The following is a 19,162-nucleotide window of genomic DNA, read 5'->3' as shown; positions in this document are numbered from 1 at the left end:
ACTCAGTTTCCCGTAATCACACCTATCATAACTCCGTCTCCCGTAATCACACCTATCATAACTCAGTCTCCCATAATCACACCTATCGTAACTCTGTCTCCCGTAATCACACCTATCATAACTCAATCTCCCATAATCACACCTATCATAACTCAGTCTCCCATAATCACCCCTATCGTAACTCCGTCTCCTGTAATCCCCCCTATCGTAACTCAGTCTCCCATTATCACACCTATCGTAACTCCGTCTCCCATAATCACACCTATCGTAACTCTGTCTCCCGTAATCACACCTATCGTAACTCTGTCTCCCGTAATCACCCCGATCGTAACTCCGTCTCCTGTAATCACCCCTATCATAACTCCGTCTCCCGTAATCTCCCTGATCGTAACCCCGTCTCCCATAATCACACTGATCGTAAATCCGTCTCCCGTAATCATATCTATCATAACTCCGTCTCCTGTAATCACACCTATCGTAACTCTGTCTCCTGTAATCACACCTATCATAACTCAGTCTTCCATAATCACACCCATTGTAACTCCGTCTCCCATAATCACACCTATCTTAACTCAGTCTCCCGTAATCACACCTATCGTAACTCCGTCTCCCGTAATCACACCTATCATAACTCCGTCTCCTGTAATCACACCGATCGTAACTCTGTCTCCCATAATCACACCGATCGTAACTCTCCCATAATCACACCTATCGTAACTCTGTCTCCCATAATCACACCTATCGTAATTCCGTCTCCCATAATCACACCTATCGTAACTCCGTCTCCCATAATCACACCTATCGTAACTCCGTCTCCCATAATCACGCCTATCGTAACTCTGTCTCCCATAATCACGCCTATCGTAACTCCGTCTCCCGTAATCACACCTATCGTAACTCCGTCTCCCATAATCACACCTATCGTAACTCCGTCTCCCGTAATCACACCTATCGTAACTCAGTCTCCTGTAATCACACCTATCGTAACTCCATCTCCCATAATCATACCTATCGTAACTCCATCTCCCGTAATCACACCTATCGTAACGCCGTCTCCCGTAATCACACCTATCATAACTCCGTCTCCCGTAATCACACCTATCATAACTCCGTCTCCCGTAATCACACCTATCGTAACTCTGTCTCATCATCACACCTTACATAACTCCGTTTCCCATGATCATAGCTATCGTAACTCAGTCTCTTGTGAACACACCTATCATAACTCAGTCTCCCGTAATCACCCCTAACATAACTCCGTCTCCCGTAATCACACCTATCGTAACTCTGTCTCCTGTAATCACACCTATTGTAACTCCGTCTCCCGTAATCACACCTATCGTAACTCAGTCTCCCATAATCACACCTATCGTAACTCCGTCTCCCGTAATCACACCTATCGTAACTCAGTCTCCCGTAATCACACCTATCGTAACTCCGTCTCCCGTAATCACCCCGATCGTAACTCCATCTCCTGTAATCACCCCTATTGTAACTCCATCTCCCGTAATCACCCCAATCGTAACTCCGCCTCCTGTAATCACACCTATCATAACTCCGTCTCCTGTAATCACACCTATCATAACTCCGTCTTCCGTAATCACCCTGATCGTAACACCGTCTCCCATAATCACCCCTATCGTAACTCCGTCTCCCAGAATCACCCCGATCGTAACTCCGTCTCCTGTAATCACCCCATCGTAACTCCGTCTCCCAGAATCACCCCGATCGTAACTCTGTCTCCTGTAATCACCCCTATCGTAACTCCGTCTCCCAGAATCACCCCGATCATAACTCCGTCTCCCGTAATCACCCCTATCGTAACTCCATCTCCCATAATCACACCTATCGTAACACCATCTCCCGTAATCACACCTATCATAACTCCGTTCCTGTAATCACACCGATTTTAACTCTGTCTCCCATAATCACTCCGATCGTAACTCTGTCTCCCATAATCACACCTATCGTAACTCCGTCTCCCATAATCACACCTATCGTAACTCCGTCTCCCGTAATCACACCGATTGTAACTCCGTCTCCCATAATCACGCCTATCGTAACTCAGTCTCCCATAATCACACCTATCGTAACTCAGTCTCCCATAATCACACCTATCGTAACTCCGTCTCCTGTAATCACACCTATCGTAACTCCGTCTCCCATTATCACACCTATCGTAACTCCGTCTCCCGTAATCACCCCTATCATAACTTTGAATCCCGTAATCACACCTATTATAACTCCGTCTCCCATAATCACACCTATCGTAACTCTGTCTCCCGTAATCACACCTATTGTAACTCCGTCTCCCGTAATCACACCTATCGTAACTCTGTCTCCTGTAATCACACCTATCGTAACTCAGTCTCCCATAATCACACCTATCGTAACTCAGTCTCCCGTAATCACACCTATCGTAACTCTGTCTCCCGTAATCACACCTATTGTAACTCAGTCTCCCATAATCACCCCGATCGTAACTCCATCTCCCGTAAGCACCCCAATCGTAACTCCGTTTCCCGTAATCACGTCGATCGTAACTCCGTCTTCCGTAATCACCCTGATTGTAACACCGTCTCCCATAATCACCCCTATCGTAACTCCGTCTCCCAGAATCACCCCGATCATAACTCCGTCTCCCAGAATCACCCCTATCGTAACTCTGTCTCCCGTAATCATCCCTATCGTAACTCCGTCTCCCGTAATCATCCCTATCGTAACTCCGTCTCCCATAATCACACCTATCGTAACTCCATCTCCCGTAATCACACCTATCGTAACTCTGTCTCCCGTAATCACCCCGATCGTAACTCTGTCTCCCGTAATCACCCCGATCGTAACTCTGTCTCCCGTAATCACACCTATCGTAACTCTGTCTCCCGTAATCACACCTATCGTAACTCAGTCTCCCGTAATCACCCCGATCGTAACTCCGTCTTCCGTAATCACCCCGATCGTAACTCCGTCTCCCATTACCACCCCGATCCTATCTCCGTCTCTTGTGACCGGCTCTCTCGTAATTAAGTCCCCCGTAACGTGGGCAGAGCTGCACCCGTGAGGTTGTACACCCACCACCCCCCCAACCGATCCCGAGCAGACCCTCACTCAGCCACAAACCCGCGAGCGAGATCGGAGGGGACCCACTGTACCTTGCGACACGTCCAGAGGAAGCGGAGCAGGTTCCCACGATTCATGTTGCCCAGCACAAGGTAGAAAGGCAAGTGGTCAGTGCAGCAACCCACCAACTCCACCAGGTTAGGGTGATGCCCCAGGAAGACGTGGAACTTAACCCTGGCCAGAAACACCTTCGCCCAGGAGGGATCAGCAGCTTCTGCAACCAGGGGGAGCGAGAGGTCAGAAATATCAGAGATCAATTCAGCCCATCCACAGCATGTTACACAGGAACTGGAGGAGGCCATTCAACCCCTCTCGAGCCTGTTACACAGGAACTGGAGGAGGCCATTCAGCCCCTCTCGAGCCTGTTACACAGGAACAGGAGGAGGCCATTCAGCCCATCCACACCCTCTTACACAGGGACAGGAGGAGGCCATTCAGCCCCTCTCGAGCCTGGCCTTTCAGCCACACTCGAGCCTGTTACACAGGAACAGGAGGAGGCCATTCAGCCCCTCTCGAGCCTGTTACACAGGAAGAGGAGGAGGCCATTCAGCCCCTCTCGAGCCTGTTACACAGGAACAGGAGGAGGCCATTCAGCCCCTCTTGAGCCTTTTACACAGGGAACAGGAGGAGCCCATTCAGCCCCTCTCGAGCCTGTTACACAGGAACAGGTGGAGACCATTCAGCCCCTCTCGAGCCTGTTACACAGGAACAGGTGGAGACCATTCAGCCCCTCTCAAGCCTGTTACACAGGGAACAGGAGAAGCCCATTCAGCCCCTCTTGAGCCTGTTACAAAGGGAACAGGAGGAGGCCATTCAGCCCCTCTCGAGCCTATTACACAGGGAACAGGAGGAGGCCATTCAGCCCCTCTTGAACTTGTTACACAGGGAACAGGAGGAGCCCATTCAGCCCCTCTCGAGCCTGTTACACAGGGAACAGGAGGAGGCCATTCAGCCCCTCTCGAGCCCGTGACACAAGAATGGGATCAGAGGCGGCACCGACAGCACCGGGTGGGGTGGTGTGGGGGGGGTGGGGGTGGGGTGGTTCACAGACATACCGTTCAGTTCCTTCAGCACCACAGTCCTCCGCTGACCAGTGTCCTGGGAGGCGAGCTGCGCCTGGTAAAGGAGGCCATACCTCCCTTGGGCTATCTGCTTCCAGCCGCCCACCAGCCGCTCGCGGGGGATCTGCCAGCCACTGAGCTCGGGGTCCGAGATCAAGGGGAAGCCGTTCGGAGACGAGAGGCTCAGCGTGAGGTTGCTGGGGGAGGGGGCGCAGTCAACCCTCCCCTGCACCGAGTGTCCTGAGGACAAAAAAGGTCAAAGGCATCAAAACTAAGCCAGACCGGCGCAGGCTCCAACTCAAACCCCCGAAAACGTCCGAACCCATGAAACACCAGGTACAGCACGGGGTTAGATACAGAGTAAAGCTCCCTGTCGGAGGGTCAGTGCTGAGGGACAGTCGCACTGACGGAGGGTCAGTACTGAGGGGGAGTGCTGCACTGTCAGAGGGTCAGTACTGAGGGAGAGCCGCACTGTCAGAGGGTCAGTACTGAGGGAGAGCCGCACTGTCGGAGGGTCAGTACTGAGGGAGTGCCGCACTGTCGGAGGGTCAGTGCTGAGGGAGAGCCGCACTGTCAGAGGGTCAGTACTGAGGGAGAGCTGCACTGATGGAGGGTCAGTACTGAGGGAGAGCCGCACTGTCGGAGGGTCAGTGCTGAGGGATTGCCGCACTATCAGAGGGTCAGTACTGAGGGAGAGATGCACAGTGGGAGGGTCAGTACTGAGGGAGTGCTGCACTGTCAGAGGGTCAGTACTGAGGGAGAGCTGCACTGTGGGAGGGTCAGTGCTGAGGGAGAGCCGCACTGTCAGAGGGTCAGTACTGAGGGAGAGCTGCACTGACGGAGGGTCAGTAATGAGGGAGAGCCGCACTGTCGGAGGGTCAGTGCTGAGGGATTGCCGCACTATCAGAGGGTCAGTACTGAGGGAGAGATGCACAGTGGGAGGGTCAGTACTGAGGGAGTGCTGCACTGTCAGAGGGTCAGTACTGAGGGAGAGCTGCACTGTTGGAGGGTCACTGCTAAGGGAGTGCCGCACTGTCGGAGGGTCAGTACTGAGGGAGAGCCGCACTGTCGGAGGGTCAGTACTGAGGGAGATCCGCACTGTCGGAGGGTCAGTACTGAGGGAGTGCCGCACTGTCGGAGGGTCAGTACTGAGTGAGTGCCGCACTGTCGGAGGGTCAGTACTGAGGAAGAGCCGCACTGTCGGAGGGTCAGTACTGAGGGTGTGCCGCACTGTCGGAGGGTCAGTGCTGAGCGAGCGCCGCACTGTCGGAGGGTCAGTGCTGAGGGAGAGCCGCACTGTCAGAGGGTCAGTACTGAGGGAGCGCCGCACTGTCGGAGGGTCAGTGCTGAGGGTGAGTTGCACTGTCGGAGGGTCAGTTCTGAGGGGGAGCCGCACTGTCAGAGGGTCAGTAATAAGGGAGAGCTGCACTGTCGGAGGGTCAGTACTGAGGGAGTGCCGCACTGTCGGAGGGTCAGTGCTGAGGGAGAGCCGCACTGTCGGAGGTTCTGTGCTGAGGGAGTGCCTCACAGTCGGAGGGTTAGTGGTGAGGGAGAGCCGCACTGTCGGAGGGTCAGTACTGAGGGAGTGCCGCACTGTCGGAGGGTCAGTACTGAGGGAGAGCCGCACTGTCGGAGGGTCAGTACTGAGGGAGTGCCGCACTGTCGGAGGGTCAGTGCTGAGGGAGTGCAGCACTGTCAGAGGGTCGGTGCTGAGGGCAAGTTGCAATGTCGTAGGGTCAGTACTGAGGGAGAGCCGCACTGTCGGAGGGTCAGTACTGAGGGAGTGCTGCACTGTCGGAGGGTCAGTGTTGAGGGAGTGCTGCACTGTCGGAGGGTCAGTTCTGAGGGAGTGCCGCACTGTCAGAGGGTCAGTAATAAGGGAGAGCTGCACTGTCGGAGGGTCAGTACTGAGGGTGTGCTGCACTGTCGGAGGGTCAGTACTGAGGGAGAGCCGCACTGTCGGAGGGTCAGTACTGAGGGAGTGCTGCACTGTCGGAGGGTCAGTACTGAGGGAGTGCCGCACTGTCGGAGGGTCAGTACTGAGGGAGTGCTGCATTGTCGGAGGGTCAGTACTGAGGGTGTGCCGCACTGTCGGACGGACATTACTGAGGGAGCGCCGGACTGTCAGAGGGTCAGTACTGAGGGAGTGCCGCACTGTCAGAGGGTCAGTACTGAGGGAGAGCAACACTGTCGGAGGGTCAGTAACAAGGGAGAGCTGCACTGTCGGTGGGTCAGTACTGAGGGAGTGCCGCACTGTCAGAGGGTCACTGCTGAGGGAGAGCCGCACTGTCGGAGGGTCTGTACTGAGGGAGTGCTGCACTGTCGGAGGGTCAGTACTGAGGGAGTGCCGCACTGTCGGAGGGTCAGTACTGAGGGAGTGCTGCATTGTCGGAGGGTCTGTACTGAGGGAGTGCCGCACTGTCGGACGGACAGTACTGAGGGAGCGCCGGACTGTCAGAGGGTCAGTACTGAGGGAGTGCTGCACTGTCGGAGGGTCAGTACTGAGGGAGAGCCGCACTGTCGGAGGGTCAGTACTGAGGGAGTGCTGCACTGTCGGAGGGTCAGTAATGAGGGAGTGCCGCACTGTCGGAGGGTCAGTGCTGAGGGAGCGCTGCACTGTCGGAGGGTCAGTACTGAGGGAGAGCCGCACTGTCGGATGGTCAGTACTGAGGGAGAGCTGCACTGTCTGAGGGTCAGTAATGAGGGAGTGCCGCACTGTCGGATGGTCAGTACTGAGGGAGAGCCGCACTGTCGGAGGGTCAGTAATGAGGGAGTGCCGCACTGTCGGATGGTCAGTACTGAGGGAGAGCCGCACTGTCGGAGGGTCAGTACTGAGGGAGCGCCGCACAGACCGGCGGGTCAGTGGTAAGGGAGAGCCGCACTGTCGGAGGGTCAGTACTGAGGGAGTGCCGCACTGTCGGAGGGTCAGTACTGAGGGCGAGTTGCACAGTCGGAGGGTCAGTACTGAGGGAGCGCCGCACTGTCGGAGGGTCAGTACTGAGGGAGTGCCGCACTGTCGGAGGGTCAGTTCTGAGGGAGAGCCGCACTGTCAGAGGGTCAGTACTGAGGGCGAGTTGCACTGTCGGAGGGTCAGTACTGAGGGAGCGCCGCACTGTCAGAGGGTCAGTGCTGAGGGAGAGCCACACTGTCGGAGGGTCAGTAACAAGGGAGAGCTGCACTGTCGGTGGGTCAGTACTGAGGGAGTGCCGCACTGTCGGAGGGTCAGTGCTGAGGGAGAGCCGCACTGTCGGAGGGTCTGTGCTGAGGGAGCGCCTCACAGTCGGAGGGTCAGTGGTGAGGGAGAGCGGCACTGTCGGAGTGTCAGTACTGAGGGAGTGCCGCACTGTCGGAGGGTCAGTGCTGAGGGAGTGCAGCACTGTCAGAGGGTCAGTGCTGAGGGAGAGCCGCACTGTCGGAGGGTCAGTACTGAGGGAGTGCTGCACTGTTGGAGGGTCAGTATTCAGGGAGTGCTGCACTGTCGGAGGATCAGTTCAGAGGGAGTGCTGCACTGTCAGAGGGTCAGTAATAAGGGAGAGCTGCACTGTCGGAGGGTCAGTACTGAGGGTGTGCTGCAATGTCGGAGGGTCAGTACTGAGTGAGAGCCGCACTATCGGAGGGTCAGTACTGAGGGCAAGTTGCACTGTCGGAGGGTCAGTACTGAGGGAGAGCCGCACTGTCGGAGGGTCAGTACTGAGGGAGTGCTGCACTGTCGGAGGGTCAGTATTGAGGGAGTGCTGCACTGTCGGAGGGTCAGTTCAGAGGGAGTGCCGCACTGTCAGAGGGTCAGTAATAAGGGAGAGCTGCACTGTCGGAGGGTCAGTACTGAGGGTGTGCTGCAATGTCGGAGGGTCAGTACTGAGTGAGAGCCGCACTGTCGGAGGGTCAGTACTGAGGGAGTGCTGCACTGTCGGAGGGTCAGTATTGAGGGAGTGCCGCACTGTCGGAGGGTCAGTGCTGAGGGAGCGCCGCACTGTCGGAGGGTCAGTACTGAGGGAGAGCCGCACTGTCAGAGGGTCAGTACTGAGGGAGTGCCGCACTGTCGGAGGGTCAGTACTGAGGGAGTGCCGCACTGTCGGAGGGTCAGTACTGAGGGAGAGCCGCACTGTCGGAGGGTCAGTACTGAGGGAGTGCCGCACTGTCGGAGGGTCAGTACTGAAGGACAGTCGCATTGTCGGAGGGTCAGTACTGAGGGAGTGCCGCACTGTCAGAGGGTCAGTAATAAGGGAGAGCTGCACTGTCGGAGGGTCAGTACTGAGGGTGCGCCGCACTGTCAGAGGGTCAGTGCTGAGGGAGAGCCGCACTGTCAGAGGGTCAGTACTGAGGGAGTGCTGCACTGTCGGAGGGTCAGTACTGAGGGAGTGCTGCACTGTCAGAGGCTCAGTACTGAGGCAGCGCCGCACTGTCGGAGGGTCAGTGCTGAGGGAGAGCCGCACTGTCGGAGGGTCAGTGCTGAGGGAGTGCTGCACTGTCGGAGGGTCAGTGCTGAGGGAGATTCGCACTGTCAGTGGGTCAGTACTGAGAGAGTGCCGCACTGTCGGAGGGTCAGTACTGAGGGAGTGCTGCATTCTCGGAGGGTCAGTACTGAGGGAGTGCCGCACTGTCGGACGGACAGTACTGAGGTAGCGCCGGACTGTCAGAGGGTCAGTACTGAGGGAGTGCTGCACTGTCGGAGGGTCAGTACTGAGGGAGAGCTGCACTGTCGGAGGGTCAGTAATGAGGGAGTGCCGCACTGTCGGATGGTCAGTACTGAGGGAGAGCTGCACTGTCGGAGGGTCAGTAATGAGGGAGTGCCGCACTGTCGGATGGTCAGTACTGAGGGAGAGCTGCACTGTCGGAGGGTCAGTACTGAGGGAGTGCCGCACTGTCGGAGGGTCAGTACTGAGGGCGAGTAGCACTGTCGGAGGGTCAGTACTGAGGGAGCGCCGCGCTGTCGGAGGGTCAGTACTGAGGGAGTGCCGCACTGTCGGAGGGTCAGTTCTGAGGGAGAGCCGCACTGTCAGAGGGACAGTACTGAGGGAGAGCCGCACTGTCGGAGGGAAAGTAACAAGGGAGAGCTGCACTGTCGGTGGGTCAGTACTGAGGGAGTGCCGCACTGTCGGAGGGTCAGTGCTGAGGGAGAGCCGCACTGTCGGAGGTTCTGTGCTGAGGGAGTGCCTCACAGTCGGAGGGTTAGTGGTGAGGGAGAGCCGCACTGTCGGAGGGTCAGTACTGAGGGAGTGCCGCACTGTCGGAGGGTCAGTACTGAGGGAGAGCCGCACTGTCGGAGGGTCAGTACTGAGGGAGTGCCGCACTGTCGGAGGGTCAGTGCTGAGGGAGTGCAGCACTGTCAGAGGGTCGGTGCTGAGGGCAAGTTGCAATGTCGTAGGGTCAGTACTGAGGGAGAGCCGCACTGTCGGAGGGTCAGTACTGAGGGAGTGCTGCACTGTCGGAGGGTCAGTATTGAGGGAGTGCTGCACTGTCGGAGGGTCAGTTCTGAGGGAGTGCCGCACTGTCAGAGGGTCAGTAATAAGGGAGAGCTGCACTGTCGGAGGGTCAGTACTGAGGGTGTGCTGCACTGTCGGAGGGTCAGTACTGAGTGAGAGCCGCACTGTCGGAGGGTCAGTACTGAGGGAGTTGTGCACTGTCGGAGGGTCAGTACTGAGGGAGTGCCGCACTGTCGGAGGGTCAGTACTGAGGGAGTGCTGCATTGTCGGAGGGTCAGTACTGAGGGTGTGCCGCACTGTCGGACGGACATTACTGAGGGAGCACCGGACTGTCAGAGGGTCAGTTCTGAGGGAGTGCCGCACTGTCAGAGGGACAGTACTGAGGGAGAGCAACACTGTCGGAGGGTCAGTAACAAGGGAGAGCTGCACTGTCGGTGGGTCAGTACTGAGGGAGTGCCGCACTGTCGGAGGGTCAGTACTGAGGGAGTGCCGCACTGTCGGAGGGTCAGTACTGAGGGAGTGCTGCATTGTCGGAGGGTCTGTACTGAGGGAGTGCCGCACTGTCGGACGGACAGTACTGAGGGAGCGCCGGACTGTCAGAGGGTCAGTACTGAGGGACTGCTGCACTGTCGGAGTGTCAGTACTGAGGGAGAGCCGCACTGTCGGAGGGTCAGTACTGAGGGAGTGCTGCACTCTCGGAGGGTCAGTAATGAGGGAGTGCCGCACTGTCGGATGGTCAGTACTGAGGGAGTGCTGCACTGTCTGAGGGTCAGTAATGAGGGAGTGCCGCACTGTCGGATGGTCAATACTGAGGGAGAGCCGCACTGTCGGAGGGTCAGTAATGAGGGAGTGCCGCACTGTCGGATGGTCAGTACTGAGGGAGAGCTGCACTGTCGGAGGGTCAGTACTGAGGGAGTGCCGCACTGTCGGAGGGTCAGTACTGCAGGCGAGTTGCACAGTCGGAGGGTCAGTACTGAGGGAGCGCCGCACTGTCGGAGGGTCAGTACTGAGGGAGTGCCGCACTGTCGGAGGGTCAGTGCTGAGGGAGAGCCGCACTGTCAGAGGGTCAGTGCTGAGGGAGAGCTGCACTGTCGGAGGGTCAGTACTGAGGGAGACCGCACTGTCAGAGGGTCAGTACTGAGGGAGTGCTGCACTGTCGGAGGGTCAGTACAGAGAGAGAGCTGCAGTGTCAGAGGGTCAATAGTGAGGGAGTGCTGCACTGTCGAAGGGTCAGTACTGAGGGAGAGCCGCACTGTCGGAGGGTCAGTACTGAGGGAGTGCCGCACTGTCGGAGGGTCAGTGCTGAGGGAGAGCACAATGTCGGAGGGTCAGTACTGAGGGAGTGCCGCACTGTCGGAGGGTCAGTACTGAGGGAGTGCCGCGACTGTCGGAGGGTCAGTACTGAGGGAGTGCCGCACTGTCAGAGGGTCAGTACTGAGGGAGTGCAGCACTGTCGAGAGGTCAGTACTGAGGGAGGCCGCACTGTCGGAGGGTCAGTGCTGAGGGAGAGCCGCACTGTCGGAGGGTCAGTACTGAGGGAGTGCCGCACTGTCGGAGGTTCAGTGCTGAGGGAGAGCCGCACTGTCGGAGGGTCAGTGCTGAGGGAGAGCTCGCACTGTCGATGGTCAGTACTGAGGGAGTGCTGCACTGTCGGAGGGTCAGTACTGAGGGAGTGCTGCACTGTCGGAGGGTCAGTACTGAGGGAGTGCCGCACTGTTAGATGGTCCATACTGAGGGAGTGCCGCACTGTCGGAGGGTCAGTACTGAGGGAGAGCTGCACTGTCAGAGGGTCAGTACTGAGGGAGTGCCGCACTGTCGGAGGGTCAGTACTGAGGGAGTGCCGCACTGTCGGAGGGTCAGTACTGAGGGAGAGCCGCACTGTCGGAGGGTCAGTACTGAGGGAGTGCCGCACTGTCGGAGGGTCAGTACTGAGGGAGTGCTGCATTGTCGGAGGGTCAGTACTGAGGGAGTGCCGCACTGTCGGACGGACAGTACTGAGGGAGCGCCGGACTGTCAGAGGGTCAGTACTGAGGGAGTGCTGCACTGTCGGAGTGTCAGTACTGAGGGAGCGCCTCACAGACCGGCGGGTCAGTGGTAAGGGAGAGCCGCACTGTCGGAGGGTCAGTACTGAGGGAGTGCCGCACTGTCGGAGGATCAGTACTGAGGGAGAGCCGCACTGTCGGAGGGTCAGTACTGAGGGAGTGCTGCACTGTCGGATGGTCAGTACTGAGGGAGTGCTGCACTGTCGGAGGGTCAGTACTGAGGGAGTGCCGCACTGTCGGAGGGTCAGTACAGAGGGAGTGCTGCACTGTCAGAGGGTCAGTACTGAGGGAGTGCCGCACTGTCAGAGGGTCAGTAACAAGGGAGAGCTGCACTGTTGGTGGGTCAGTACTGAGGGAGTGCCGCACTGTCAGAGGGTCAGTACTGAGGGAGAGCCGCACTGTCGGAGGGTCTGTACTGAGGGAGTGCTGCACTGTCGGAGGGTCTGTACTGAGGGAGTGCCGCACTGTCGGAGGGTCAGTACTGAGGGAGTACAGCACTGTCGGAGGGTCGGTACTGAGGGAGTGCCGCACTGTCGGACGGACAGTACTGAGGGAGCGCCGGACTGTCAGAGTGTCAGTACTGAGGGAGTGCTGCACTGTCGGAGTGTCAGTACTGAGGGAGAGCTGCACTGTCGGAGGGTCAGTAATGAGGGAGTGCCGCACTGTCGGATGGTCAGTACTGAGGGAGAGCTGCACTGTCTGAGGGTCAGTAATGAGCGAGAGCCGCACTGTCAGAGGGTCAGTACTGAGGGAGAGCCGCACTGTCGGAGGGTCTGTACTGAGGGAGTGCTGCACTGTCGGAGGGTCAGTACTGAGGGAGTGCCGCACTGTCGGAGGGTCAGTACTGAGGGAGTGCTGCATTGTCGGAGGGTCTGTACTGAGGGAGTGCCGCACTGTCGGACGGACAGTACTGAGGGAGCGCCGGACTGTCAGAGTGTCAGTACTGAGGGAGTGCTGCACTGTCGGAGTGTCAGTACTGAGGGAGAGCTGCACTGTCGGAGGGTCAGTAATGAGGGAGTGCCGCACTGTCGGATGGTCAGTACTGAGGGAGAGCTGCACTGTCTGAGGGTCAGTAATGAGCGAGAGCCGCACTGTCGGATGGTCAGTACTGAGGGAGAGCTGCACTGTCGGAGGGTCAGTACTGAGGGAGTGCCGCACTGTCGGAGGGTCAGTACTGAGGGCGAGTTGCACAGTCGGAGGGTCAGTACTGAGGGAGCGCCGCACTGTCGGAGGGTCAATACTGAGGGAGAGCCGCACTGTCAGAGGGTCAGTACTGAGGGCGAGTTGCACTGTCGGAGGGTCAGTACTGAGGGAGCGCCGCACTGTCAGAGGGTCAGTGCTGAGGGAGAGCCACACTATCGGAGGGTCAGTAACAAGGGAGAGCTGCACTGTCGGTGGGTCAGTACTGAGGGAGTGCCGCACTGTCGGAGGGTCTGTGCTGAGGGAGCGCCTCACAGTCGGAGGGTCAGTGGTGAGGGAGAGCCGCACTGTCGGAGGGTCAGTACTGAGGGAGTGCCGCACTTTCGGAGAGTCAGTACTGAGGGAGAGCCGCACTGTCGGTGGTTCAGTACTGAGGGTGTGCCGCACTGTCGGAGGGTCAGTACTGAGGGCAAGTTGCACTGTCGGAGGGTCAGTACTGAGGGAGAGCCGCACTGTCGGAGGGTCAGTACTGAGGGAGTGCTGCACTGTCGGAGGGTCAGTATTGAGGGAGTGCTGCACTGTCGGAGGGTCAGTTCAGAGGGAGTGCCGCACTGTCAGAGGGTCAGTGCTGAGGGAGAGCCGCACTGTCAGAGGGTCAGTGCTGAGGGAGAGCCGCACTGTCAGAGGGTCAGTAATAAGGGAGTGCTGCACTGTCGGAGGGTCAGTGCTGAGGGAGTGCTGCAATGTCGGAGGGTCAGTACTGAGTGAGAGCCGCACTGTCGGAGGGTCAGTACTGAGGGAGTGCTGCACTGTCGGAGGGTCAGTATTGAGGGAGTGCCGCACTGTCGGAGGGTCAGTGCTGAGGGAGAGCCGCACTGTCGGAGGGTCCGTACTGAAGGAGATTCGCACTGTCAGAGGGTCAGTGCTGAGGGAGTGCCGCACTGTCGGAGGGTCAGTACTGAGGGAGAGCCGCACTGTCGGAGGGTCAGTACTGAGGGAGTGCAGCGCTGTCGGAGGGTCAGTACTGAGGGAGTGCCGCATTGTCGGAGGGTCAGTACTGAGGGAGTGCCGCACTGTCGGAGGGTCAGTGCTGAGGGAGCGCCGCACTGTCGGATGGTCAGTAGTGAGGGAGAGCGGCACTGTCGGAGGGTCAGTGCTGAGGGCGAGTTGCACTGTCGGAGGGTCAGTACTGAGGGAGAGCCGCATTGTCGGAGTGTCAGTACTGTGGGAATGCCGCACTGTCGGAGTTTCAGTGCTGAGGGAGAGCCGCACTGTCGGAGGGTCAGTGCTGAGGGAGAGCTGCACTGTCGAGGGTCAGTACTGAGGGAGAGCCGCACTGTCGGAGGGTCAGTACTGAGGGAGTGCCGCACTGTCGGAGGGTCAGTACTGAGGGAGTGCTGCACTGTCGGAGGGTCAGTACTGAGGTAGAGTCGCACTGTCAGACGGTCAGTACTGAGGGAGAGCCGCACTTTCGGAGGGTCAGTACTGAGGGAGAGCAGCACTGTCGGAGGGTCAGTACTGAGGGAGAGCCGCACTGTCGGAGGGTCAGTAATGAGGGAGAGCTGCACTGTCGGAGGGTCAGTGCTGAGGGCGAGTTGCACTGTCGGAGGGTCATTTCTGAGGGAGTGCCGCACTGTCAGAGAGTCAGTGCTGAGGGCGAGTTGCACTGTCGGAGGGTCATTTCTGAGGGAGTGCCGCACTGTCAGAGGGTCAGTAATAAGGGAGAGCTGAACTGTCGGAGGGTCAGTGCTGAGGGAGCGCCTCACTGTCGGAAGGTCAGTACTGAGGGAGAGCTGCATTGTCGGAGTGTCAGTACTGTGGGAATGCCGCACTGTCGGAGTTTCAGTGCTGAGGGAGAGCCGCACTGTCGGAGGGTCAGTGCTGAGGGAGAGCTGCACTGTCGAGGGTCAGTACTGAGGGAGAGCCGCACTGTCGGAGTGTCAGTACTGAGGGAGTGCCGCACTGTCGGAGGGTCAGTACTGAGGGAGTGCTGCACTGTCAGAGCGTCAGTGCTGAGGGAGAGCTGCACTGTCGGAGGGTCAAGTGCTGAGGGAGAGCCTCACTGTTGGAGGGTCAGTACTGAGGGAGAGCCGCACTGTCGGATGGTCTTTGCTGAGGCAGAGCCGCACTGTCGGAGGGTCAGTGCTGAGGGAGCGCCGCACTGTCAGAGGGTCAGTACAGAGGGAGAGCCGCACTGTCAGAGTGTCAGTGCTGAGTGAGTGCCGCACTGTCAGAGGGTCAGTGCTGAGGGAGAGCCGCACTGTCGGAGGGTCAGTACTGAGGGAGAGCCGAACTGTCGGAGGGTCATTGCTGAGGGAGAGCCGCACTGTCAGAGGGTAAGTACTGAGGGAGAGCCACACTGTCGGAGGGTCAGTGCTGAGGGAGAGCCGCACTGTCGGAGGGTCAGTACTGAGGGAGAGCTGCACTGTCAGTGGGTCAGTGCTGAGGGAGAGCCGCACTGTCGGAGGGTCAGTACTGAGGGAGAGCCGCACTTTCGGAGGGTCAGTAATAAGGGAGAGCCGCACTGTCAGAGTGTCAGTGCTGAGTGAGTGCCGCACTGTCAGAGGGTCAGTGCTGAGGGAGAGCCGCACTGTCGGAGGGTCAGTACTGAGGGAGAGCCGCACTGTCGGAGGGTCATTGCTGAGGGAGAGCTGCACTGTCAGTGGGTCAGTGCTGAGGGAGAGCCGCACTGTCGGAGGGTCAGTACTGAGGGAGTGCCGCACTGTCAGAGAGTCAGCACTGAGGGATAGCCGCATTGTCGGAGGGTCAGTAATGAGGGAGAGCTGCACTGTCGGAGGGTCGGTGCTGAGGGCGAGTTGCACTGTCGGCGGGTCATTTCTGATGGAGTGCCGCACTGTCAGAGGGTCAGTAATAAGGGAGAGCTGAACTGTCGGAAGGTCAGTACTGAGGGAGTGCTGCACTGTCGGAGGGTCAGTACTGAGGGAGAGCCGCACTGTCGGAGGGTCAGTGCTGAGGTATTGCCGCACTGTCGGAGGGTCAGTACTGAGGGACAGCTGCACTGTCGGAGGGTCAGTGCTGAGGGAGCGCCGCACTGTCAGAGGGTCAGTACTGAGGGAGAGCCGCACTGTCAGAGGCTCAGTACTGAGGCAGCACCGCACTGTCGGAGGGTCAGTGCTGAGGGAGAACCGCACTGTCGGAGGGTCAGTGCTGAGGGAGAGCGGCACTGTCGGAGGTTCAGTGCTGAGGGAGAGCCGCACTGTCGGAGGGTCAGTGCTGAGGGAGATTCGCACTGTCAGATGGTCAGTACTGGGGGAGTGCTGCACTGTCGGAGGGTCAGTGCTGAGGGAGATTCACACTGTCAGTGGGTCAGTACTGAGAGAGAGCCGCACTGTCGGAGGGTCAGTACTGAGGGAATGCTGCACTGTCGGAGGGTCAGTACTGAGGGAGTGCTGCACTGTCAGAGGGTCAGTACTGAGGGAGTGCCGCACTGTCGGAGGGTCAGTACTGAGGGAGTGCCGCGCTGTCGGAGGGTCAGTACTGAGGGAGTGCCGCGCTGTCGGAGGGTCAGTACTGAGGGAGAGCCGCACTGTCGGATGGTCAGTACTGGGGGAGTGCCGCACTGTCGGAGGTTCAGTACTGAGGGATTGCTGCATTGTTGGAGGGTCAGTACTGAGGGAGCGCCTCACAGACCGGCGGGTCAGTGGTAAGGGAGAGCCGCACTGTCGGAGGGTCAGTACTGAGGGAGTGCCGCACTGTCGGAGGGTCAGTACTGAGGGAGTGCCGCACTGTCGGACGGACAGTACTGAGGGAGCGCCGGACTGTCAGAGGGTCAGTACTGAGGGAGTGCTGCACTGTCGGAGGGTCAGTAATGAGGGAGAGCTGCACTGTCGGATGGTCAGTAATGAGGGAGTGCCGCACTGTCGGATGGTCAGTACTGAGGGAGAGCTGCACTGTCGGAGGGTCAGTACTGAGGGCGAGTTGCACTGTCGGAGGGTCAGTACTGAGGGAGAGCCGCACTGTCAGAGGGACAGTACTGAGTGAGAGCCGCAATGTCGGAGGGTCAGTAACAAGGGAGAGCTGCACTGTCGGTGGGTCAGTGCTGAGGGAGAGCCTCACTGTCGGAGGTTCTGTGCTGAGGGAGCGCCTCACAAACCGGAGGGTCAGTGGTGAGGGAGAGCCGCACTGTCGGAGGGTCAGTACTGAGGGAGTGCCGCACTGTCGGAGGGTCAGTACTGAGCGAGAGACGCACTGTCGGAGGGTCAGTACTGAGGGTGTGCCGCACTGTCAGAGGGTCAGTGCTGAGGGCAAGTTGCACTGTCAGAGGGTCAGTACTGAGGGAGAGCTGCACTGTCGGAGGGTCAGTACTGAGGGAGTGCTGCACTGTCGGAGGGTCAGTATTGTGGGAGGGCTGCACTGTCGGAGGGTCAGTTCTGAGGGAGTGCCGCACTGTCAGAGGGTCAGTAATAAGGGAGAGCCGCACTGTCGGACTGTCAGTACTGAGGGTGTGCTGCACTGTCGGAGGGTCAGTACTGAGTGAGAGCTGCATTGTCGGAGGGTCAGTACTGAGGAGCGCTGCACTGTCGGAGGGTCAGTACTGAGTGAGAGCCGCACTGTCGGAGGGTCAGTACTGAGGGAGTGCTGCACTGTCGGAGGGTCAGTACTGAGGGAGTGCCGCACTGTCGGAGGGTCAGTACTGAGGGAGTGCCGCATAGTCGGAGGGTCAGTACTGGGGGAGTGCCGCACTGTCGGACGGACAGTATTGAGGGAGCGCCGGACTGTCAGAGTGTCAGTACTGAGGGAGTGCTGCACTGTCGGAGGGTCAGTACTGAGGGAGTGCTGCACTGTCGGAGGGTCAGTACTGAGGGAGTGCTGCACTGTCGGAGGGTCAGTACTGAGGGAGAGCTGCACTGTCGGAGGGTCAGTAATGAGGGAGTGCCGCACTGTCGGATGGTCAGTACTGAGGGAGAGCCGCACTGTCGGAGGGTCAGTACTGAGGGAGAGCTGCACTGTCGGAGGGTCAGTAATGAGGGAGTGCCGCACTGTCGGATGGTCAGTACTGAGGGAGAGCTGCACTGTCGGAGGGTCAGTAATGAGGGAGTGCCGCACTGTCGGATGGTCAGTACTGAGGGCGAGTTGCACTGTCGGAGGGTCAGTACTGAGGAAGTGCCGAACTGTCGGACGGACAGTACTGAGGGAGCGCCGGACTGTCAGAGGGTCAGTACTGAGGGAGTGCTGCACTGTCGGAGGGTCAGTAATGAGGGAGTGCCGCACTGTCGGATGGTCAGTACTGAGGGAGAGCTGCACTGTCGGAGGGTCAGTAATGAGGGAGTGCCGCACTGTCGGATGGTCAGTACTGAGGGAGAGCTGCACTGTCGGAGGGTCAGTAATGAGGGAGTGCCGCACTGTCGGATGGTCAGTACTGAGGGCGAGTTGCACTGTCGGAGGGTCAGTACTGAGGGAGCGCCGCACTGTTGGAGGGTCAGTACTGAGGGAGTGCCGCACTGTCGGAGGGTCAGTGCTGAGGGAGAGCCGCACTGTCAGAGGGACAGTACTGAGTGAGAGCCGCAATGTCGGAGGGTCAGTAACAAGGGAGAGCTGCACTGTCGGTGGGTCAGTGCTGAGGGAGAGCCTCACTGTCGGAGGTTCTGTGCTGAGGGAGCGCCTCACAAACCGGAGGGTCAGTGGTGAGGGAGAGCCGCACTGTCGGAGGGTCAGTGCTGAGGGAGAGCCGCACTGTCGGAGGGTCAGTACTGAGCGAGAGACGCACTGTCGGAGGGTCAGTACTGAGGGTGTGCCGCACTGTCAGAGGGTCAGTGCTGAGGGCAAGTTGCACTGTCAGAGGGTCAGTACTGAGGGAGAGCTGCACTGTCGGAGGGTCAGTACTGAGGGAGTGCTGCACTGTCGGAGGGTCAGTATTGTGGGAGGGCTGCAGTGTCGGAGGGTCAGTTCTGAGGGAGTGCCGCACTGTCAGAGGGTCAGTAATAAGGGAGAGCCGCACTGTCGGACTGTCAGTACTGAGGGTGTGCTGCACTGTCGGAGGGTCAGTACTGAGTGAGAGCCGCATTGTCGGAGGGTCAGTACTGAGGAGCGCTGCACTGTCGGAGGGTCAGTACTGAGTGAGAGCCGCACTGTCGGAGGGTCAGTACTGAGGGAGTGCTGCACTGTCGGAGGGTCAGTACTGAGGGAGTGCCGCACTGTCGGAGGGTCAGTACTGAGGGAGTGCCGCATTGTCGGAGGGTCAGTACTGAGGGAGTGCCGCACTGTCGGACGGACAGTATTGAGGGAGCGCCGGACTGTCAGAGTGTCAGTACTGAGGGAGTGCTGCACTGTCGGAGGGTCAGTACTGAGGGAGAGCCGCACTGTCGGAGGGTCAGTAATGAGGGAGTGCCGCACTGTCGGATGGTCAGTACTGAGG

At 58.7% G+C, this 19,162-nt stretch overlaps 1 protein-coding gene across 1 annotated transcript in view; it reads right to left on the bottom strand.

The window, feature by feature from the left end:
* LOC121275134 (tyrosine-protein kinase STYK1-like) overlaps positions 1-4,421 on the bottom strand; it is a gene marked incomplete at its 5' end in the record, with an annotated part of 20,172 nt that extends 15,751 nt beyond the window's left edge. Inside the window, 2 exons of the mRNA XM_041182550.1 lie at positions 3,153-3,334; positions 4,176-4,421. Coding sequence (XP_041038484.1) covers positions 3,153-3,334; positions 4,176-4,421 — 428 coding nt within the window. The remainder of the gene's footprint in view (positions 1-3,152; positions 3,335-4,175) is intronic.
* Positions 4,422-19,162: the final 14,741 nt, after the last annotated feature.

This window comes from Carcharodon carcharias, unplaced genomic scaffold, assembly GCF_017639515.1.
Source record: "Carcharodon carcharias isolate sCarCar2 unplaced genomic scaffold, sCarCar2.pri scaffold_1057_ctg1, whole genome shotgun sequence".
NCBI lineage: Eukaryota > Metazoa > Chordata > Chondrichthyes > Lamniformes > Lamnidae > Carcharodon > Carcharodon carcharias.
This window is presented reverse-complemented; position numbering and strand designations above follow the sequence as displayed.